At 51.9% G+C, this 23,252-nt stretch overlaps 1 protein-coding gene across 2 annotated transcripts; it reads left to right on the top strand.

Annotated features, from left to right (window-relative positions):
• Positions 1-431: 431 nt before the first annotated feature.
• Positions 432-18,373, top strand: L3MBTL1 (L3MBTL histone methyl-lysine binding protein 1). Of its 2 annotated transcripts, none has more exons than XM_010225807.2 (21): positions 432-672; positions 1,276-1,499; positions 2,341-2,485; positions 2,644-2,782; positions 3,497-3,620; positions 4,288-4,375; positions 6,579-6,670; positions 7,342-7,446; positions 8,528-8,663; positions 9,214-9,314; positions 10,345-10,496; positions 11,740-11,816; positions 12,195-12,280; positions 12,834-12,944; positions 13,207-13,321; positions 13,556-13,655; positions 14,491-14,688; positions 15,024-15,070; positions 16,038-16,195; positions 17,087-17,149; positions 17,964-18,373. In XM_010225807.2, exons 1-21 carry the CDS (start codon positions 537-539, stop codon positions 18,096-18,098), a joined length of 2,532 nt encoding a protein of 843 aa, XP_010224109.2. In that variant the 5' UTR covers positions 432-536; the 3' UTR covers positions 18,099-18,373. The 2 variants fall into 2 exon arrangements, with proteins under 2 accessions (XP_010224109.2, XP_010224110.2); XM_010225808.2 differs by having other exon boundaries at positions 9,223-9,314.
• Positions 18,374-23,252: the final 4,879 nt, after the last annotated feature.

Raw genomic sequence — 23,252 nt, forward strand, 5'->3', positions numbered from 1 at the left:
CTCCCCATGCTTAACACGTTGCTTGTGAAATGCAGTCCTATAACCAGTTAAAAGGAAATCGTGGAAATCATAAGTAACTGTCCAGATGGGCAACTGAAAAGGAGAGGTCAGGGACCTCTGTCTTCTCCTGGTTAAGGGTTCCCGAACTAACAGTTACAAGTCCATCACAGTGGTAGAAGCCCCAGAGAGAGACAGGAACTGTTGTTGTTTGTGGTGGGACCTGCCAAGCTCATTCCTTCTTTGGTGATGCCATGTTAAAAAAAAAAAAAAAAAGGTGTTTGCAGGCTCTGAGCTGGCTTCTCACCGAAAAGGCTTTCCTAGGATCATGTTGGTACCAGCAGTGATTGTCATGCTGTTCTCTTTTGGGTTCAGTGGCACTAAGCTATGCTTTAATGTGTCTTAAAGGGTATCCTGCTATGAGCTGGTGAAAAAGGACCCTCCTCCACAGTCTCTTTCTCACTCCTTTGTCACGTTTGTACTACCCAACCTGATTTCTTCCTTACTTGCAGTTTTGTGCTCTGTGCCTGGGCGAAGTGATGGACGGCAGAGCAGAGATGGAAGTTGTGAGAAGCACAAAGGGGAATCCTGCTGGAGAGGTCAGTGTCCACGTGGTCACCACTGAGAGCACTGTGCAGAGCACTCACCTGCCAACAACTGCCTTCATCATACCAGGTAGGTGGGATTGTCCCCTGGATCTGCTGCCTTCACAGCCTGCTCACCGTGGATTGCTTCCCTCCTATGTGTGTGTGTCTGTGCTCCTTATAAGCCCTAGGAAGCAAAGCTGTGAGGCTGTCCCCATCTCTGTGACAGATCAAAATCTCCTAAGTCTTAAACCGAAGCCCTAATCTTTGAGGGCTGCTGCTCCCTTGCAGCGCAGTGTGCGGAGGTTGGATGCCTGCTTTGTGGGCCATGTGGGTGCTTGAGCTGCTGTATTGGGCCTGGTCTGGCCCAGCGCACCGGTGTCTTTCCGGACATGTGCAGACAAAGCCCATACGCGCCTGGATGTGCCTACGTTAGCATTTAGGTGAGATCTCTCCCAATTTTTTCCCGCTCCCTGAGTCTTAGTTCCCTCTGTAGAGAGGCCCCAGCCTGCATACTGCTGCCTCTGGCTGCAGACCCCATTGAGTTCCATTCCCTGCTCATTTACGTTAGCCTGCAACACTGAGGCCCTGGCTGAGAGACTGTCTCCTCTTCATCACTTCGTGCTGTTTGGGGCTGAATCTATGAAGAGTTTTCTGGATGGCTCTGTTTCTTTCTTTTTTTTCTCACCTCAAGCAAATGCCACTACTATCAACCTTCCTGCCAGCGCCTTAGAAATCCAGCGATTCCCCCGGGAGCCGCAGAGGAACACAGGGGCTGAGAGGCCAGAGAGAGGAGCAGGGAATGAGCCCATTACAGCCACTGTCATCCCCCAGATCAGTGGGGTGCAGACCTGCAACACAGTCCGTGTGCTGGAGTGGAAAGATGGGGTGGCTACTCTGCCCGGGAGCAACCTACGGGTAAGTGTGACCATGGGCCCCCTGCTTCGTCCCCCTCAACTGCTTGCCTTTGGCAGTGGAAACTCCTGTGCTAACCAGGAAACACTTAGCTGTGACGTGGCCACCCTGGCAGGACTTGCACCCTCAGCAGTACCTGCATCCCCCAGCTGTTCCTGCTCTCTCTTTTCATGCTCTATCGCAGCAAGCGCAGAGTGTGCGCAAGGCACTGACAGGATGTGGCAGCTCTGTCCTGCACAGGCAGCAGAGGAGGGTGCTTGCAGGGCAGGGTGTCTTGCCTTTCCCAGCTTTGCTGTGGAGTTGCCCAGACTCCTGCATTCCCATTGGAAACAGTGGCCTTGCACTACTCGGGCACTGGGTGCCTTTAGGTCTGCTGTGGCTAGGGAGCGCGGTGGCCTGGTATCATGAAGCAGCTTGCACAAAGTGCACTCTGTTTCCTCCAGTTTCTGAACTGCTCTCAGATCCAGAGCGCTGTATCCTCCCCACTTGATGCTACCAGCGGGTGCTGGTCTCACCTAAGTGCAAGCAGGAAGCAGGGGAGGGTTGGACACTGTGTCTTGTGTTTCGTCCATCTCCTTGAGCCATGTGTCTCCCTACTAGTAGAGCAGCCTGGCAGGCTTGACAGCCAGCAGAGACTGCACGTTAGGACAGCATAGCACGAGACTTCATTGCAATTGCTTTGTGCTTCTTGGAGAGCTGTCCCCTTGTTGGACACCATGTCCCTCATTTTGAGAGCTCGCCCGTACTCACTCCCTGTTGTGTTAAATTTCTATTCCCCGTGTTAATTTTTTGCCTTCTGTTTTTTTTTTTTTTTTTTTTTTTTTTCTCTGGGTCTGTGACATAGTTTCGGATAAATGAGTATGGGACGCTGAAGGTGGTGAGCGCTGATAAGATGCCTCCGGTGGAACCTATAAAGGAGAGTCACCCAGAGAAAGACGGGGACTTGGAGGTGCCACCCAGCAGCAGGGACAATCCTACCGTTGCTCAGGGTAAGGGCACTGCTGTGGCACTTCTGGGGTTGGTACCATCATGCAGCAGGTCCTATCTGGCTTAGACCCCAAGTGAGGCAAATATTTACTGCTTCCTGCTCTCCTTCCTTCACTGATCTTTGGGCCTCCCTGCTTCTCTTCTCTCTCTCCTAAATCAGATGTTCCAGAGCAGACCAAGCTGCCCACAGCAGAGAGCATGTGTCACTGTGATACCTGCGGCCGCAGGCATGTCTTGGATGGGACCAGGGAACGCAGGGGGTTCTGCAGTGAACACTGTCACCAGCAGTTCAAAGAAAGGTAAAGCAGAGGGAGTCTGTGCCACACACAGTTTGTCTGTCTGCTTGCGATTCCTGCTGGGTGTTCTCCAGGAAGGGATGCAAATGCTGGTCTCTCTGGGGGATGCTGGGAACTCCATCTGTTTCCCTCTTTCCTTTAGGTAGATTGCCCTGGCTGCAGTGTAGGGGTATGAAGACCTGTCCCCAGGTCAGAAAGAGTCACAGGGAGCCAGATTTTCTGCTTTCTAGTTTGTGGCCTCATAAATGTGCAGCTACTGGCGCAGGACTCCTGTGGGAGGTGCTGCAAGATCACCAGGCTGAACCACACATGGAACTGTGGGTCAGGAGGGCATTTCTGACCTGCCACCCTACAGACGCTGTTCTCTGAGGTGTCACCAAGGACAAAGTGAGGCTCCCAGGAGTGGATTTTCATGATCTTGAGTGATTCTGTTGCAACTTAGAGGAGTGCTACAAAACTAGACTTCTTTTGCTTCATCCCCAAGTCTAGGTTTCTCATACTAGATTATGTGAGCTTGGTTCAGACCTGTCCCTTGGTTCTAACCTCTTGGCATTTTTTTCCTCTAAGAGCAGTGTACGCATTAGGAGGAATGAGAATGTATATGTCTGTAAGAAACGGGGTGATAGTCATTGTTCAGCAGTCACTCTTGCAGTTGTGTTGACTGCTACCCAAGCCATTGCTCTGCTGCAGTGATTTATTCTCCCTTCCTCCGTGCAGGTCTGTCATTGTGGAAAACTCTGCCAACAGCACCAATGTCAATGAAATCCTCAAGCCTGTGAAGAAACGAAAGAGGAAGGATTACCAAAGCCCTTCGGAAGAAGAATATGAATCTGAGCAAATGGTAGGAAGATGGAAGGTGCATGTGTGTATGCACGGCTATGTGACAATGTGGGGGTGGGCCAGTGACCACGCATGTGTTAGCTGCAGCTGTGTACAGTTCTCACTGGTGCTTCTTAAGACCATATCAGCTACGTGTCCAAGTGGTAACCAGAGCTGTTAATGCCAAAAAGACTTGAATGCATGGATTGTCCTGGCTCCCAGGGACTTTGCCTGCTGTTCAGTGTGCTGAATGTGCTGGATTATACAGCGCTGGGCACACTCTGCTTGGGTTATAGGTGTTGGACTCTCCCAACTGGTCTGTTGAATTGGACCATTGAACATAGTGTTGAAGTAAGAGGGCATCTTTTCACTGTATAATGTATATCCTGGGGAAGGGAGAGGGACTTTGACCAGCCAAAGAAGGGCTGTGCTTACTATCCTTATCTCAAATATATTTGCACCAGGTGTGATTGCTATGGTTGCTATCATTCAGCAGCAAATGCTCCCTCATGTTCCCATCTTCAGATCCTCTTGGACCCCCATTTCTGGCCTAGGCATCATCCAAATTATGAATATTGTGGATGTCCCTTATGGCACTTGCAGGAGCATACATTATGCAATGCAAATCTCTGTATGGGAATCTGTAATTTCCAACCTGATAGGCTTCTCTTTTGTCTGCTGTCATGCAGGAGGAAAAGCAGGAAGAGAGAAAAAGCTCTGCAGGAGACTCAGCCATCAGCAATCCAGACACGGAAGCGTGGAACGGAAGTCAGCACGGTATGGAGGGGCTGGGGTGCCGGGAGGGTGAGCTCTGCCATCGCAGCCCCTTCTTACGAGGGCAGCAGTAAGCGGAGCTGGTGGAGCTGCAGGTCCTCTGCAGTGCTGAGGAGCTGGGCTGGGGTTACGGTGCTCCAGGTGTGAGCTGAGGACACAGACCTGCGAGCTGCTGCCTGCTCCTGAAAGCTTGTAAGCTTCTCTGCTTGCTTGGTCCTGCTCTCCCTGTCTCTTTCCCTTTCTCTCCTTCCTCTCTTTCTCTCCATGGGTGTGCCCATACGAGTGTCCAGGAGTTCAGCTGTACTGTTCAGTGCTTTTGGCCCCTTCCCACTGGGAGCTGATTTTATTGCTTGTTTTTGAATATGCTGTTTGTGATGATCCCATTTCGCTCTGAGAGGTGCTCTTATGAGTGGCAGTGGGACTGTGCTACAGCTGTCTTTGCCCTGCTTTGGACAGTCTCAGAGGGAACATCCTGCCCAGGATCCAGGGACCATGAGTCTGGGAGCTGTTCCTGTAGGTCTGGTGCAGCTGCTGAAGCCTGAGGATTTGCCTTGGTCTCGTCTCCCAGCGTGGGCTGTACCACAGCAGAGCAGATCTCAGACAGCCAGGGGCATTGAGGGAAAAGAGGCAGGCTGAGGGATGCACTATTTGCTTTGTTTATTTTTCCCTTGTGTGATAGTGAGAAAATATTGAACATAAAGACTTATGGTGAATATTTTCCCTTTGAATAGGAAAAGGCCACTTTTAAAGTCATTTTAAAATTGAATTGTTCCTGCTGCAGTTTGGAAGCCCCTTCATAGCCAAGTGTAGACTCTAGCAGGGAGCAGGTTATTGGAAAGAGTTGATCCTTGCTGTTACACCGAGTTAACCTCTTAAATAGGGAGCTCATGTTCACTTGCCAGGTCCTTTGCTCTACAAGCGGCAGAGCAGGCTTCTGCTCACCTTGTTTCTGAGCCCTGAACATGTAACCTTCCTTGTTGCTTACAAGTAAACATCACTGAACCTTGTAATTTTCAGCATTTTATTTTCTCCTATTTTAGAGATATGTCAGTGGACAGAATACACACTTGGCTACTTCAGCGCATCAGAGTTCTGTGTCTAAACGTGTTTGTTCCGAACCGCAATATTTTTACTTACCCAAATATGTCTTCCATTTTTTTTCCATGTGCTAAATAATAACAGAGGTATTTGCCACCCTTGAGCATTAAATAAAGTATCTTAGTTAGTAGTCTTGCCCACCGAATCTCAGCTTCAGCTACTTTCACAAGTTTCCATTTTTATCTTCTCTGCATCCTCTAATGCTGAGGGAAGAAAGGGAGAAAGGAGTTGATGTGTTTTTTCCCCACGCGTTCCTGGACAGCCCTGCAGAAAGCTGCCTTCCACGGCTGTTCTGCAGCTGCAAATTATTTTGTGCTGTGTTAGAGACCACACTCCCTTCAGATGCTGTGGAGCCAGGGAGAGGGTGGCTAGAGAGCAAGAGGATTGGGCTGTGTGTGCTGTGCTCTGGGCAAGGCCTCTGTGGCCTTGGCAAAGGGACCGAGTGCACGAAGGGACACCACCTGTCTTTAAAGGGAGGGTGCTATCCTCTTCCATGAGTGTGCTAAGAGTAAATGCATCCTGAGGGCATCGGGGTGGCCTGGCCTGCTGAGAGGGGCTTGTGTGGGTTCTCCGAGTAGAGCACAGCAGAGCTGGTGCTTCCAGAGCAGTTCTGCCCCAGCAGTGGTGGGAGATGAGCCAGGAGCCCCTCTGCAGCTGGGGGTAGCCTCCTTTTCGATGCTGGGGCCATTCCATGTGTCCCAGCTAGAGCAGGAGCGGTTGGGGCCATTCTGTGTGTCCCAGCTAGAGCAGGAGTGGTTGTAGAGGTCTCCCTACAGACTATAGGCTTTGCACAGGCTGCTTTCTTTCCCAGAGGCCTCTCAGACCCCTTGCCAGAGCAGCTGTGTAGTGACAGAGGACATTGGCGGTCACGGGGACCTGTGTGAAATGGGGCCTCTCGGCTCTGTCCCTTGTCAGCCGGCCAGCCAGGTTTGCTCTGGTAGTGTGGTGCTGAGCTCCAGGGGGACGCTGGCCTGGCTGCGAGAGCAGCACGTGGCCCCGGAGGGACCCACGGCCTCACCTGCCTTCTGCACCGCCCTGGGGCGAGCAGGGCCAGGTGGGAGCTGACCCTCAGCAGCACCTCTTGTGTGTGCGTTTGTGCTGCGCTCAGGTGCCAGCGAGGAGAAGAAAGAAGGCTGGTCTTGGGCGTCCTACCTGGAGGAGCAGAAAGCTGTCGCTGCCCCTTTAGATCTCTTCCAGGATGTGAGTTTTCCTGTCTTTTTCCTCTCTTCCATCTTCGCTTTTCTTTCCTTTATTTTTTTCCCCAGCCCTCCTCTTTTTTCTCTCTTCCTTGCTTCCCTGTTTGGTGGGGCTCTGTGCAATAAGCCAGCTCCTTTCTTCATTCACAAGTGACCGGTTAGTCCCACGGCTTTCCGGTTGTCCTTTGTCCCCGCTCCTGCTCCCTGGTGGGGTCCTGTCCCCCAGCCCTGCACCTTATGTGTGCCTAGGAGACCCTGGTGCCTCTGGAAGGCTGCTGGAGCCCTTCCAGGCCTTCCCTGAGCCAGCATGCGAGTGTCCTGGGAAGCTGTGTGCTGTGATGACCTCTGCTTCTGGCTGGGGGCTCAGCAGGGCATGAGAAGGGCCCAGATGCCCGTGCCCCGCGCTCCCACAGCCCCTGTGCTGTGCAGCTCTCATGTGGGCTAGTGACCCCGGGACACCCTGCCCTGCCAGCAGCCAGAGAAGCAAACCTGCAGGTAGCTGCAAGAACGTATCTTTCTACAGAGAAAGGATTAAAGTTTGGCCGACAACATAACCTGTTGCCCGCCATCTCCAGGGCCCAGAAGCTCCCATTATCTGATGGTTGCTCCATGGGATTGTTCTAGACTCTTTTAGCTGTGTTGCTTTTTACATCTTAGTTTAATTTTTGTTTCCAGTACCAAGTAGCTTCCCAGCACAAGAATGGCTTTAAAGTGGGGATGAAGCTGGAAGGAATCGACCCACAGCACCCATCTATGTACTTTATCCTTACCGTGGCTGAGGTAAGGTGCTTCCAGCTTTCCAAGTGCATTTCCAGCTGTTTTTCCCCTCTCCTCCTCTCCAGGCAGCAGGAGGCCTGGGAGGAGAGGAGGTGGTGCAGGGAGGCTGGTGCAGGACTTTTGGCCCTCACATCGCTGTGCCATGGGGCTTTCTTTCTAGTTTGTAGAGGACAGGAGATAATGCTGCGAAGCAGATGCCATGTCCAAGTGTAGTTAGTCTCTGCATCACACTGACACTGAGTGTCAGGGTGATACCATGGCTTCACCATGGGGTGGAAAGATTATAGCAATGGCAACTGTTTCTTGCCTGAGATGCTGCCTCTCAGACAGGCTTGGCCCCTGCAGATGGTCTGGAGGTATCCCTTTTCCTCCCTCAGTGGAGGCAGTGTTTCTGGCACTCTCAGCTCAGCCATGTGTCATGCCCCCAAACCAGCCTTGCCTTGCAATGCTCTCAGGGCCCAAAGGAGCCAGGAAAAATCACCATACAGCAGTGGCTACTGGAGAGATTTCACGCAGGCAGCATGGCATTCAGCCAAAACCCTGGGCTGGAACCTCCCAGAGGCACAGAAAAGAGAACCTTTGGCCTTACCAGATCTGACAAAATGCCTCACCGTTTCACAAAACCATCGAGTCCAAACTCACTGCTCACGCAAGGTCATGAACGCCTGGAGCAGGTTGCCCAAGACCATGTCAGACAGCTTTTGCATATCTGTGAGAATAGTGACTCTACAGGCGCAACCTGTGCTAGTGCACAGTCACCCTCACAGTCAAAAAGATTTTCCTTAGATTCAGGTGGAGCTTCCTGCTTTTCAGTTTGGGCCCCTCGCCTCATGTCCTGTTTCCACTTCATCTTACGCCAGGATATGTGGCTGGGTTTGTGATGGCCAACACTTAATCTTGCTTTCATGCCAAACACATCCTGGGATTGGCTTGTGCTTCCCAATTCAGGGTGCTGACATATTTATTAACCTGACTTTTTGTTTCCCTTTTGGATTGTACGTGGGAAGGGGTGTGTGTGCAGTGTCCTGTGGGGCAGCCAGAACTTTTCATGGTCCGTCCTTTCTCCTGCCCTCCCTGCCGGTAGGTGTGTGGTTACCGCATGCGGCTCCACTTCGACGGCTACTCCGAATGCCATGACTTCTGGCTCAATGCCGACTCCCCCAACATCCACCCTGCGGGCTGGTTTGAGGAGACAGGGCACAAACTCCAGCCCCCGAAAGGTAAGGAGCTGGAGAGTCTGGGTCCGCAGGCCCTGTGGAACAGGGGGAATGAGGAGAGACACCCAAACTGCTCGTGGGAACCAAGGCGGGGATGGGTGACAGGGGATGCTGCTGTGTTGGGGTTGTTGCATGACAGCCCTGCAGGTACCTGTTGTCACTAGAGCTTGGCCTGCCTCCATTCTGGAGGGCAAAGCCCCGTTGCTCAGGATGACACTGTGCTACTGGAGCCAGCAAAGTGGCTGCAAGACCCTGCTCAGCACCCCGTGCACTGCCAGGCATCGGGGATCAGCACTCTCCAGGAAGGAACCGAGCGCTGAATTTCCATTCCAAAGCTAAAGTGTCTCAACATCCCTCTGGAACAAGCCACTGGCCTGTACTGGATGTGCCTAGACAGTGGGATTCCCTAGGGTGCCCTAAGGCCCATTTGTCCCCCGTGAAGCCACTGGGCAGGGTGAGGGCTGGTCCGACTGGGGTGGCTGGGCTCAGCCATGTGGCCTCTTCTGTGCTGTCTGCTGTCTATGAACTGGCTGCTCTCCTTTCCCTTCCTGAGGGGTTGTAGGTTATAAGGAGGAAGAATTCAGCTGGACAAACTACCTGAAGATAACAAAGGCTCAGGCAGCTCCAAAGCACCTCTTTGTGATCCGAAACAGTGTGAGTAGCAGCTTCTCCTCCCTGCCAGGGCCTACAGGTTCATGTGCATCTCCCTCCCATCCATCCCAGCCCAATCACTCCCCCACACTGAAGCTTTTCAACATCCACCTCATGCCTCAGAATCCTGCAGTGCAAAGGGCCAAGTGAATGCACTGCTGGAGTTACTTAACGACACATGCGATGATTTATTGCTGAGGATCTGCAACTTGGACGCTAACCTGGTCTGTTCAAAACTGAGGTGGGTCTGGTACACTGGATCCATCTCACGTACAGTTACAGCTCTCCCAGATCTACTGCTGGGGAAATAAAATAGCCTTTTTTTCTTTTTTTTTTTTTTTATAAAAAAAATCAGTAAATGTTTCACCAGTATAATTTTGTTGTTTTCTTTTGACCTTTATTTTTCACACACAACTTGGGTAAGGAAGAGGAGAATACCATGGAGTGCTAAACGCTGACAGTTTCTTTGCTGATTGCAGAGGAAACTCAACCTACTGATAAATCAGCCTCTCAAAGTTTTATTTTTAAGTTTAAATCATCCTCCTTGAAAAGATGCTTCTTTGCATGATGGCTGCAGTGATCCTGCTACTGTGTGTGATGCAGTGTTTTGTACAGATTTGGTATCCAAGCAGTAAAGACAAGGTAGGGTGCAGGGCCCTGTCCTAGATCCTCCTGCCTAGAGGATTTAGTAGCTGCACACAGTGGAGGAGCATGATGACAAATAAATCTTTTGTCATAGAACCTGAACCAATATAAGCTGGAGACTGCTGCTGTCTTGGAGCTTACTGCTTGTATAAGATCCTGAGGACCTGAAGGTGTTTCATGTCTACTTTCTTTGTGTGGCCCAGTTACCTGTGCCCGTTTTCCTGTGTGCAGAGCAGGGTGCTGGGGCACCTCCGTGGTCATAGACCTTGGCTAGGAGCCAGGGTTGAGGCCTATTTGGGCGGGTTTAGGGGTGCGCCACAGTCAAACGAGGTGCCGAGGAGGGTGTGTGGCACCACAGGCACAAGCAAAACCCATCCTCTCCTTGCAGCACGAGGCTCCCCAGGGCTTTGAGGTGGGCATGAAGCTGGAGGCCGTGGACCGCATGAACCCGTCCCTCATCTGTGTCGCCACAGTGACCGACGTGGTAGACAATCGCTTTTTGGTGCACTTTGACAACTGGGATGATACTTATGACTACTGGTAAGCACGCAGCTGCTCCTGGACACCATGGACAAGGAGCCTTGCTGCTGTTTCAGCAAAAGTGATGGGTGCTCTGGGATGCTCCCAAAATGTCCTTTCAGGCAGGCTAGCAGTGGCCTGGTAGGTCAAAGGGTTGCCTAGCTGTGCAGGAGGAAAGAACTTTTCCAGTCCCATGCCACTTTGTTACTTTCTGTGATGTAGGTAGGTCTCTCCCATTAACATGAGGTTAAAAGAGGCTTGATTATAAGCCTTGACTTGGCTCTGAAACTTGCCTCAGTGTCAGGCAGGGCTACCTACAATGTCACCAAGGCAAAGACTGAAGGCCTGACCTTAAAAGGAGTCTGTGGGGCCATGGGCAGAGGGTGTGTGTCTGTGTGGGAAGGGAGGGCACAGAGAGGGTTGGCCAAGGCTCGTTAAAGCAAATTAGTGCAGTCAAGGCCCTGAAATGAAGTCTGCATCCATCCTCCTTCATAGCCTGCAGACCTCCCTCTTTTTGTCTGCTTCAGACCCTTGCCTGAAGGGCTGGTTCTGTAGCAGTTGCTGCATCAGTCGTTTAAAACGCCTGACCCTGCTGCTTGCTCCTTGCTAGGTGATGCTGGTCACAAGAAATGGCTCCTCTGTGCGGTGCCCCATGGCAGACCCATGAAGCAGAAGCATCTGAGTAACCATCATCTGCTTGGGGTCCCCAGGCAGTACCTGAGCTCCCCAGTTGCTCAGCTCTGCCTGCTCTCAGTGCTGGGAAATGTGCAGCTGGTCTCCCCTTCCACGGCAAAGTGGTGCTTCTCCATGGGTAGCTCCACTGTGGAGCTTGAACCCAGGGCATATTCACGGAATCATCCAGCCCCTGCAGCAGCTTCGTTGCCCTTCTCTGGACACGCTGCAGAGCCTCCACGTCTTTCTTGTAGTGAAGGTCCCAAAGCTGAACACACTATTCAAGATGTGGCCTCACCAGCACCGAGTGCAGGGGCGCAATCACTTCCCCAGTCCTGCTGGCTACGTATTGTCTGCGTTCATGCCCTGCTCCTATGAGCTGGAGCCCCTTTCCTCTAGCTTTTGACTCCACAGTCTCCTGGATTATTCAGAAATGAGGGTGCTGTAAAAGAGGCTCGTGCAAGGCATTCGCAGCTGCCATAGGCCAGGGCCGTGCTTCCAGGCAGTCTGTCCTGGTTCCTGACGGTCTGCACTGTCCAGCAGTGACGAGCTGGGTGTCTCTGCCACATAAGTGAACACGTGTATTTTGCAGGTGTGATCCCAGCAGTCCATATATTCACCCAGTCGGATGGTGTCAGGAACATGGCAAACCTCTCACACCTCCTCAAGGTGAGTAGGTGGCCGGGGAGCAGAGCCTGCACTAGTGTGTCCTCTTGGAGGCCTGGGAGCTTTCCATGAGCAAGGCCACAGCCAAAGAGACTGCATGCACTGCTCAGGGGTCTTGTACCTGTGTTCAAGTGCAGCACTGCTTTTATCAGGCCACGTGGACAGATCAGGAGGCCCGAGTGCTGGTCCAGATGTTTTTTCTTCCTCTGCGCTCTGTATGTCATGGTCCATTAGAAAAAGCGTCACGTTTTGATGTCTCTCGTGTTCTTGTGTGCCTCGTGCAGGCTTGGTTGGTCCTGCAGGACAGTAGGACATTGTGGGATACCTGCTGTCCTCTTGCAAGCCTGTGTGTCTCACCCTGTACATCCTTCTCCCTTCTAGACTATCCTGATCCTGACAACTTCAGCTGGGAAAAGTACCTAAAGGAAACTGGAGCGTCTGCTGTCCCAGCTTGGGCTTTTAAAGTGGTAAGAGCCCCATCCTCAACTCTGCTGTGCCTTGGCAGACCTTCAGGTGTTCCCCATTGTCACATCCGTGCTTTTGTGAAGGGTGATGCATAGTGTGCTCCTGCTACAGCCTGGGGCTCAAATCTACATTCAGGGTGCAGAAATCAGGGCTCTATTGGGCAAATAGATGCAAACTAGGAAAAATGAAAAGTATGACAACTTCCTTAGCTAGATAGGAGGCACATGATGGAAAATCATTTCAGCTTACTTGATGGTTTGTCTCCTATTGCAATAATGGCAGCTGTGTCCAGTCAACTGCAGCCCCAATGTAATTCCTCAAAATGGGTCTCTGTGAGGCCTTTTCTCATTGGCAGAGATACCTTATGTCAACACAGCTCAAAATCTGTCCCTACTCTCTCCTGGTTATAATTCCGAACTTGGAAGGACTCCAACCCCGATGAGCTGGAGGTGGGAGCTAGGCTTTGGAGCACGTTTTGGTGGAAAATGGGGAAGGAGTGCAGGATCCCAGAGCACACTGTGATCCTCAGTGACCTGGCGTGCTTCTGACCCTCAGCGCCCACCCCATGGCTTTCTGGTCAACATGAAGCTGGAAGCTGTGGACAGAAGGACTCCTTCCTTCATCCGAGTGGCCACCGTGGAGGATGTGGAAGATCACAGAATAAAGGTGGGTCCTAGAGTCTTGGTGCTGAACTTGCATGCAGAGACTGTCCTGCCTTCCCCTGATCTTCCTATTTTGCTGTGCCAGTTGCAATGGCAAAGTACGTGGAGGTCTGTGGAAGCATTAAGTCAGAAGGATGGCAGATCTCATGGCCTGGCTCCAAGAGTGGAGCAGAGCCTTCTACTGCAGTTCAGCTCTACCCTGCTGCTTGCCATCAGCTTGGAGGGTTGCAGTGGTTTAAAGATGACCTTTTCACTTGTTTCCCCAGATCCATTTTGATGGCTGGAGTCACGTCTATGATTTCTGGATCGATGCAGATCATCCAGACATCCACCCCATAGGCTGGTGCTCAAAAACTGGGCACCCACTGCAGCCTCCTCTCAGTAAGTCCTTGAGACAGAGCCTCACACGGGTGCCAAGGGTGCCAGATCCCTGCTGTCACTGGCCCCGGCCAGGAACAGAAATGTGCACTGGCTGAGGATAAGCAGGGAATAAAGGCCTTTCTCACAGAGCTGGCAGGTGGGAATGTCCTACAGTTTGGAGCAGACAGGGAACACAGATTTCTCACTCTGCCTGTGGCCCTGGTTATTACTGTATCTCTCCTGTTTCTTGTACAGGGCCAAAGGAACCAGCCTCCTCTACCCATGGTGGCTGCCCAACTCTGGGCTGCAAGAACATCCCTCACACCAAGGGCTCCAAGTACAACTTTCACCACAGGTGAGCGCCCCAGCATGGCTTGGAGGGACAAGGGTTTGCTGTGGGCTCAGCCCTGCGGCCTTCCTCCTCTCCTTTGCCACCCATACAACTTCTTGACACTCTTCTTTGCTCTATTCTGCCATTCTACCACCCCAGTTCTGGCTGTCCCTGTAGCATAGGGGCAGCCCTGCACTACCTGTGTCAGGGCTGCTTAGAGCCTGGGGGGTTCATTCCTAGAATAATACCTTAGGAGGTGGTGTCTGTGCTCTGTGTCTGCTCTGCGTAACTCAGAAACCCCCAAGGGCACCCTGGACACCCATTTGCCTGTGGGACATATGGGCTATACAGGGGACAGCCTTAGTTACCTTTTTGACATTGCTTATTGATACCAGCTTCCAGGATGGTGTTCTTCCAGTCCCTTGTGGATGCTTTTTCCCTGTGAGTTTTTGAGCTGGAAAGTGCTGAGACAGGACTTTGTTGATTTTGGGGCCTGTGGATAGTTTAGATGTCTGTGGGTGGAAGAAAGAGATGATGAAGACTCTGTGAAACGTACTGACCTTGTTAATCAGGACTGTGGATACTTCTTCAGGCCAGCAATTGCAGCTGTGGGGAAGGTGGGACTGGGATTTGTGCTTAGAGGGGCTGGACTTGTCCTGCCTGTGAACTCACATTCGCAATGCCCTGGACCCAGGGCGTTTGTTCAGCAAGTCTGTGGCATTGCTCTGCGTGGCGAGAGCGGTGGCTTCCTGCGGTCTGAAGTGAAGGAGCAGCCCTGCTGCCAAATGCACAGGACCTGGCTGGTGCTGCTGTGCTGCCCTGTGCTGGGTCCAACACTCGCCTACCCTCTGTTCTCTAGGAAGTGCCCCACACCGGGTTGTGACGGGTCAGGACACGTGACCGGGAGATTCACAGCCCATTACTGCCTCTCAGGGTGTCCACTGGCAGAGAAGAACCAGAGCAGGCTTAAAGCAGACTTATCTGACACTGAAGCCTCAGCTCGAAAGAGGAACCTGATCAGCTTCTCTCAGCGAAAGAAATCTCGGCACCACGGGAGGTAGGGGCGAGCGTGGCGAGGCCGGTTCAGGCAGAGCTGTACCTGCACTGTGCTGGGTGAATTTGGAAGGGACGACCAAGCCAGAAGAGGCACCTTACCCTGGGGATGCATGCTCACTGGCAGCTGCTGTTTGTCCTTCCAGCTCTGTTGGGTCACCTTGGGCAGCACTTGTGCTTTTTTTTTCCATTTTGTGTGAGCTTAACTGTTACCTGTTTGGGTTAGGGTCTGAGAGGTAATGCTCCCTCCCAGTGCTAAGGGACAGCTCTGTGCTATGCAGAGAAGAGTCCTCAGACTGGTCCCAGCTGAATTTGAAATCCATCATCTTGTCTCTTCAGAGGGCGACCTCCAAAGTACCGAAAGATCCAACAAGAAGACTTCCAGAGTAAGTGGAATAAGCTGTCTTCTTCCGTGTGTCACTGCAAATCAGAGGCATGGCTTGAAGACTTGGCATGGTGATGGGAGAGAAAGGTCTCCTCTTGGTCTGTATGGTCAGACCTAGGGCAGGTTAGCACCTCCTGGAGGTCTGTGCTGGGTCCATGCACAGCTCATGGCCTGACTGTCAAAGCTCCGTGACAGGAAATGTTCTTGCCTCTTATCAGAGCTGTGCTTGCTCCCTCATTATGTCTCTTGACTTACATTCATGCTTCCTTTGAGTGCATTAGGGCAGGGAATTACCATCCTCTTTCCATGGCAGTGAATTTTCCAAAGCCCTCTGTCCACTGCAGACAAAGATGTCATGTCTTCATCCCGTGGGTGCCATGTGAGCCCCGAAACATCAGTGGAATTGTGAAATGCCATGTTATTGCCACAGTACAGAAAGTTAATGCCGAACAATTTGCTTTGCATTTAGTTCTTATGACTGAAATAAAACATAGAATGTCTGCAAGTGGCAAAGACATTACTTCCAGCAGTTACCAGTTCTACCATGGTCTGGTGCCTATCCCAGCACTAGGAACAAATGAAAAGGATCACTTCCTTGACTCCTTGGGGCACAGAATAAGATGAAAGCGTTGAAAAACTAAAATTAACTAAATGATTAAGGATGCCATTCTGATGTGAAAAATGATGTTAGTGTTCAATTTAGTTCAGAAAATGAATGATGGGAGGTGGTAAGAACAAGGAGGGCCCAAGCCTGTTGGCTCAAAAATTCTTCTCCACCATTGTCAATACCATCTACCCGGACTCTTTGATACACTGATAACCTGTTAATGCAAGGGAAAACTTGGCTCTTGATAGTCTGGATCTAGGAGAACATCTGATCCCAGGTCCTTGGCTGACAGGGCTTGTAGGACGGGATAGGCTGTTCCTGTTTCTCTCCTTTCTATCGTGCCTTGTCTGTTTATTGCCAGGTATTTCCTCAGACAACATGCACCAGTCACTCTTCATGTCCGCCCTGTCTGCCCACCCTGACCGCTCGCTGTCCCTCTGCTGGGAGCAGCACTGCAAGCTCCTGCCGGGGGTGGCTGGCATCACAGCAACCACAGTGGCCAAGTGGACCATTGATGAGGTAAGGCAGCTCTCGGGAGAGCTTGCTGGCTCCTAACCCCATGTTGTGGCTATGCAGTGCTGTTGGCACGTGTGCCAGGTGCTGAGGGGTCTCGAGAGCCAGTTCTGTGGGCTGCTAAGGAGATGGCCAGCTTGATGCCCCTGTGTTTAGCAGTGGAAGGTGGGGACACCTGCCCTAAGGGCGGCTGCTGGGAAGGACATGTGCAGGGTAGGCTGCCAGAACTACCAGTTTGTGGCTTTGCTTGAATGTGACGCCAACTCAGGGCAGGGAAATGAAGGCAATCAGCAGTTTCTTCATTTAGCATCTTACAATTTTCAAACAAACCAGTTTAATCTTTTTAATTAAAAAAAAAACAGACCATTGACTCAGCAGATAAGGAATCACTTATTTTTCTGTTTTTCTTTTGAAGAAGTCTTTGTCTTGGGCTCTCCCTCATCATCTCTCATTCCCTTTCTCTGGCATCCACAGTAGCCCCTTCTGAGGCCAGGGGAGCTGGACCTCTGGAGCCAGAGGGTCAGCCCTGGCTGCCAGGCTTGCCTGATACCTCCCTTACACTTTGGTGTGTCTTTCTCCTGACCCGGACCCTCAGTTGGAATCATCTCACCATGCAGAATACTGCTTACTGGAGATGAAGCTGCTGTGACATTTGCTGCTGTGAGGCTGGAGAAGACTAGCAGCCTTTCCCTGTTCTGACAGTGGTCTCCCTTAGTCATAGGCGAGTGCCACAACTGCAGTACTTTATCCTGTCTAAAAAGTGCTCTAAAGTGTTACCCTATACCACTGTTAAAGGCAAAATACCACTGTTGAAGTAAGAGTGTGGGCTCAGGGTGTTCCCACTCAGGGAAGTCACTTCAGGGAAGCCTTAACATTGCTCTCCCTGTCTCTTTGAAGGTCTTCAGCTTCGTCCAGACTCTGACAGGTTGTGAGGACCAAGCCAAACTCTTCAAGGATGAGGTGAGATTCGCCAGAGGACAGGCACTGGTGGTCCAGGACAGCAACGCAGGAGGGAGGGATCAGCCAGCAGCCTTTGGCCCATAGCACATCCCTTGACTGTGGGGAGCGTTGATGCCTCACAGCAGTCTCGCCCTACTTTTTTCTCACCCATTCGTTTTCCCCATCCTTGTGTCCTCTCACTAGAGCATCAGTCCAGCATTATTCCTGTCCATCAACCATGTTCAGAGTTTTTAGACTCTTCCGCAGACAAAACCATGGAGGAGCTGCTCTCTAACATACACAGTATGTCTGGGGCAAGCTGATCCTGGGCATTCTGGGTGCAGTGTGGTCCTAGGCCATTGAGGCTGTGCTTTACTGGTGCTCAGGCAATCAGAGCCAACCTGGGGCAGCCTTCATGCAGGCAGAGGGCTAGAGCCAGGAATAGATTGTGGTCCAGAGAAAAACACCTGCTGCCTGTGTCCTGTGCCTGTCGTGGTCTGGCCTGTAAGTCAGCTGGAAGGGACGTTTCCCCTGTTCCTGGTTGTGCAAATTTACCCATTCTGGTTTACGTGACACAGTGGGTTGGGACATGGTGAGAACACTGTGCATGGCTTGTTCCCTACTCTGTATGAATGGGAGTGGCCTGAAGCAGGGAAGAGGCTGTGGCATAACACTCCAAATGTCTTGGAAAGGAACAGGTTGAGCTATCTGCTCCTGGCAGCAGATGGGAAGGTGAGTGACAATGTGCACGTCTCCAGGGAGAGCCTGTGGTTGGCCCTGGGAAGTGTCAGCCCGGCTTTCTGATGAACGCCCTTGTCCCTGCTTTCCTCTCCAGATGATCGACGGCGAGGCTTTCCTCTTGCTGACGCAGGCTGACATTGTCAAAATCATGAGCGTCAAGCTGGGTCCAGCACTCAAGATCTACAATGCCATCCTCATGTTCAAAAATGCCGATGACACCTTAAAGTGACTTTTCTTGGCCCAACTGAGACCTTCTCTCAGCAGTGGAGCTGGCAAACTGTCTGGCCAGGACAGAGGCCTCCCACAACAACCCACAGCTTGTCATGTCCTGCCCATGCTCTCTTGGATGCCTCATGTCTGTTCTCACACCAAGTCCATCTCCCTGACCCTCTTCCTCTCTCCATGCTGTCCCTCTCCTCCAGTGTTGGTAGAGGCTGATGAGGCAGAGGGTGGATGCAGGACTTGCCTGCCTTAGCATGGAAGCCACCCTTGATTTGCTCCAAGCGTGGTGACTGCGCTAGCTCAGGGGTGTGCTCATAGACAGTGGGGCTGCACAGAGAGTGCAGGGGACCAAGGGCTGACACCACTCACTGCTCAAGTGACCAGGGAAAGAACTGACTACCCACATTCACACTCGCACCTATTTTGAGGCTTATCTTTTCTCTATTCTGAAACTGAGAGATGATTTTTCCCCTCCATGTGTTCCTCTGGGAGGAGGTTTCTGTGAACAACATATGGGGGACACTCTCAAGGAGCTTCAACTCGCTTTACATTTTTTTCTCTTGGCTTCTTGTGACTCCCCCTTTTAAAGCCAGATGATAACTTTGCTTTGCCTCTTCATTGCACTGGGCATCAGTGGCCAATCTCTTGCCCCTTTGATGGAGCAGTGTGCCCTGGTCGTGGCCCTGCCTGTGACCAGCACCAGGGTTTGTTGCTCTTTAGTGCAAGGCCGCAGCCCTGGGGCCCCATGTGGCCAGGGCTGTAGGGATGCAGAACGATGCTTACACTGGCACAATGTGACAACTCTTACATTTCAGGCTGCCTGTGCCAACACATCCCTGGGAGAAAGGCAATTTGGTTAACTGGTGTGTCTCGCAGCAATTAAAATCCTCCACAAAGGAGAGGCAGAGAAAGGCCTTTATAGTGTTGAGGCAGCTGCAAAGGGGAAAAAAAAAAAAGCCTTTATTTCTCCATAGGCAGATCTGGAGTTTGGTTCCTAAGGAATTCCTAAGTTAGTTGACTCCGTCCTGCCACGTCACCTTATGGCCCTCATTTTGCCCTCCTGAGCCCCCATATTTTGTTATTGGAAAGGTAGGATTATTTGCTTTTGTTCTCTGGTTTCCTTCCCTACAGAGCTAGAATATTTAGCAGCGGACAGGTTTTTCTGTCCCTCTAGCAACACAGCATTTTTTTTTTTTTTTTTACAAACAGGGTGCATGCAATTTGCAAATGTTTGTCCCCCCCATAGTGGAGGGAAGACCAAGTAGACTAGGATATTCTAACCTAGAAAGCTGACATGACTGAGGGTATACAAACAGTCCTAGGCAGCTTTGGATAGTGCTGACGTTACCACCTGCCAAAACGGGAGGACATACACTGCCCATGTGATGCTTGTTGGGGTCTTTTATCCCTCCCTGCCTGTCTTCTGTGGGTGACTACTGAAGCAAGGACCCCAGCTGGAGGGACCAGAACTATGGTGCTGGTGGTTCTGCTCTGTCACACCAGAAGGAGGTCAGCACAGGCTTGGGCTCTGTGTGACTGGAGGAGGGTTCCTGGGTCCCTGAGAGCTTTCCACAGTCTGAAGTGGTGTGATCTGGGTCTGGATGTTTCTTCTTTGCATTCCCATGAGTGACACAGCAGTAATGAAATGAATCTTTTCTCCTTTCCCAGTGCTCAGAGAGAGGGGTGAGAGATCTTAGCATGTGCACCAGCAACATGTCTTGGAGCAACACTGCCTTGGAAGCCACTGTCACACTTGAGTCGATTTGTGCTAGGCTTCCCATGGAAATGTAGCATTTTGACTCTTTCTTATTGAATATTTGAGGTCCTGTTTGACCTGCTCTTGAAATGTCTGCTGTTTGCTGTTCATGCGGAACTTGTAACTAGTCTATGTATTTATTTTGTCAGTGCTTGGGTTTGATTTAGGCAATTCTCCCTTTCCTCTCCCTTTTCATTTTCTTTCATCTTTTCAAGTATTGCAGTGTGGCTAGCTGTGCAGAGAGGGTGAGTGGGAAGGAGCAGGCATGTTCTTGAATCCCACCATTGCTCCCAGAGTCACCCTCAATCCACAGTAAATGGTGTCAAACTTGGTCTTGTCAGCTTTGGAAAATCTCCTCCTGAGCCACTCTGTGTTGGGGAAGAGGAAGAGGAGCTCTGGAACCTTCAGCTGTGAGATTCTGTGTGTAAACCATGCTCTGAAACCCCTCCAGTTGTGATCTGGAATAACACATCTCCTACTTGACTCCTGGTACCTGTGCACAGGTCCTGGTCTGGGGGTATAAGGAAACCTGAATCCCATTCTTGTCTGCTTTACTCCCTCATGCAAAGCCATTCCTCCTCCTTTTTGGGAAGGGCCTTGGGTGTGCAGGAAGAAATTGCTACCAGGGTATTGGATCTAAAAACAGCATGAAGGATGGAGAGACAGTCTTGTCCTTCGCAGGACTGCTGCAGCGGTCAGAGATGGTGAGGAATTCCCAGGATGCCTGTTGAAGGGTAAAAGGAGCTGTAAAGCCAACCATGGCTGGTCCGCAGGACCATGCTGCCCACACTGACAGCTCTTGCTCTGCTGTTGTGGTGACCAAGCCGCACTCTGGGCCCTGACAAGGTGGGCAGAGGTGGGTGCTCCAGCCTGTGCTGGCCTTGGACACCAGGAGGTGCAGCTGGAAGCTGCTCCCATTGGATACTACCTTCCTAAGCTCTCGTAATCTCTCTGTAAGAGCAGATGCAGACGGACTGAGCCTGCTATGAACGTCCCCCGGCTGCACCCAGAGTCTCTGGTGGGGATGTTGCTGGTCCAAACTCTGCGCAGGGAACAGCTTGCCAGGGAAAACAAGCTCATGGGAAGTGTGAAGTGAGCCATGAGGAATTCTGTCACACTCTTGTCTGCTGTCTTGAGCATCAGTCCACCTGCCTCTTGGGCTGGCTCCTTTCAGGCCTTTGGGTTCAAAGCTTCTGAATTTGGTCTGGGTGAGAGAGTTACAGTTTGTAGATGGTCAAGGGCTATTTACTGTTAAAGCTTATAACCTTTTTTTTTTTTCCAAAAAAAAAAAAGAGAGAAAAAGAAAGAAACTAAAACATACAAACCCAAAGCATTGTGTGTATGTGTGAACGGGTGTTTATGGTGTTTATGGGTGCTAGTATAGAAAAATAACAATGCCATTTCCTCTTCCGGTGGTCTGGTGCTGTTTTATTATGGCAGTTTCTGCGGTAGCGGCCACGGGTGCTGCGGAGCCGGCAGCCTGCCGGGGAGCAGTAGTTGCCCGTGGTCCCGGCAGGGAAGCTGGGAGAAGGGGAGAGTGGCTGCCCCCTCTGCGTGGCAGGTCCTCCAGCTCCATAAGAGTCCCCGTGAGGAGCTCCAGGCCAGGCAGTGTCGAGGCAGCTGTGGCCGTGGCAGAAGCACCCAAGTTTTTCATTCTTTCCCTCTTGGCCAGCCAGGGTCCTTCTGGACACCTCTTCTGCCATGTCACCAAGGAGCTGGAGCTGCTGCTAGGGTTGAACTTGCTCAGACCTTCTGAAGATTCTTTCCAACATAGGTGACAGCAGCCTAATTTTTTCAGCTCATGGAGGATCTTTAAATGTATTACTAAGGCCCCTGGAGCCCACAGTACTGCCTGTGCTGCCGAGGGTGGCCTTGGCTCAGCTGGAGCCGTGGGATATCTGCCACCCTGTGGTGGGTGCTGCGGCGCTGCTGCCCTCCAGCCCCAGTCTCAGGTGTCTGAGGTGGCCCTGGGTGCATGCCGGAGCCTCCCAGGAATTGTTCATCCCTTTAGCGAGAGCCTGAAGTCTCGGATTGCAAAGAAAAGGGCAGGCCTGAGGCTCACCAAGGGACTGGACCTTCTCCAGCCAGACCGTGCTTGGCTGCCTCTCTCTTGTTCCAGGAGGCCTGAGCATTTTTATTTTTCATCAATTGCAAACAGTGTTTAAGAAAAAAAAATCCAAAAATCCAAATTCTCTGGGAGGGTTGATGGCTCACATGAAGTCCCTTCCTTCAGAAGCCGATCTGTGGACTTGAGTGCAATCCCGGGAGTGCCAGAGAGGCTCCTTGGCAGCTTCTCTGCCCTTCTCCCTCCTCCTCCAGCCCTGGGGTAGAGCAGCCATCCCCAGTGCAAAGGGAGCAATCACTGGGCCGCAGCCCAGCCCTGACCCCGTGTCCCGCCGGTGCCCACGGCTGCCACTACCTGCAGAGGTGAAAGGGGAGCTGCACTTTGGGAGGAGCGTGTTTGTGATTACAAAAAGCTTTTTTGCACTTTCATTCATTTTGCACTTCTTTGTAATTTCTTTTTTTTTTTTTTAATATATATACGTTTGCACCTTCTCTTTGTGTTTCCCTAACGGAAATACTCATTGTACCCCGTGCAGCTCTTCCAGAATGTTGCATCCTGACTATACAGAGGTTTTAAGATCTTCTATATATAAATTTATGTTTGCGCAAACCAAATTTATATATAGAGAGATCGGTACGTGGTGTGTTTTGTCAGTGTTTCAAGGTAACGATAAATAAACATGAGTAATGGCACCGTTCCCAGCCGCACGCTACTGACCGGAAGCAGCAACCGCCTCCGCCCGCGAAATGGCGGCTGGGGGTGGAGCTTCTGCGTGGCCAACCTCCTGTGTGGTTGCACCCTATTGCTGTGGCCGGGCCCCGCCCCCTGGCTGCCGCTGGCCAATCCGCAGCGTCTCTAGAAGAAAGTGGGAGGGGCCTGGGGGGGCCGGGCGGGAGCGCTGCTGCGCGGGCAGGACCGTGGGGCCGGGTGGCCCCGTGCGCGTGGCGTGGCGTGTGCGGGCTTGCCGGGGGTTGCAGCGGACCCTGCGGCGGCGGCTGCAACTGGGGCTGGCCTGGAGTTGGGCCTCGCTCTCTCCTTCGGCGACACCACGCTGCCCTGCACTGGCTTGGAATGGGGGCACTTGGGCCGTAGGGCGCCCGACATCCACCCCCAAGGTGGCCTGTCCCACAAAGGCAGCTGCTGGAAGCAACGAGTGGGGAAGGCTGCTTTATTTTACTGCAAGGGAGTGGGAGAGGAGAGCAGCCGCTGCTTCACCAGTCGCAGCTCCAATGGTTTCATGGAGTTCCTCATGCCCAGAGCCTGCAGTCTGCCGCCAGCGCACAGGGTCCTGGCAGCACCGTCTCCTCTCCTGGTGGTTTGGGGATGAGTTCTGCTCTGTT

The sequence above is a fragment of the Tinamus guttatus genome, unplaced genomic scaffold (genome assembly GCF_059628265.1).
Source record: "Tinamus guttatus ecotype Peru unplaced genomic scaffold, ASM5962826v1 Tinamus_guttatus_pri_ptg000650l, whole genome shotgun sequence".
NCBI lineage: Eukaryota > Metazoa > Chordata > Aves > Tinamiformes > Tinamidae > Tinamus > Tinamus guttatus.

Excerpts from the sequence above, each read along its gene's own strand:
- L3MBTL1 (XM_010225807.2), top strand. The coding sequence starts at position 537 with ATGGACGGCAGAGCAGAGATGGAAGTTGTGAGAAGCACAAAGGGGAAT. Across the intron at positions 6,671-7,341 it reads CTTTAGATCTCTTCCAGGAT|TACCAAGTAGCTTCCCAGCA; the intron begins GTGAGTTTTCCT and ends TTTTGTTTCCAG. Across the intron at positions 10,497-11,739 it reads GATGATACTTATGACTACTG|GTGTGATCCCAGCAGTCCAT; the intron begins GTAAGCACGCAG and ends TGTATTTTGCAG.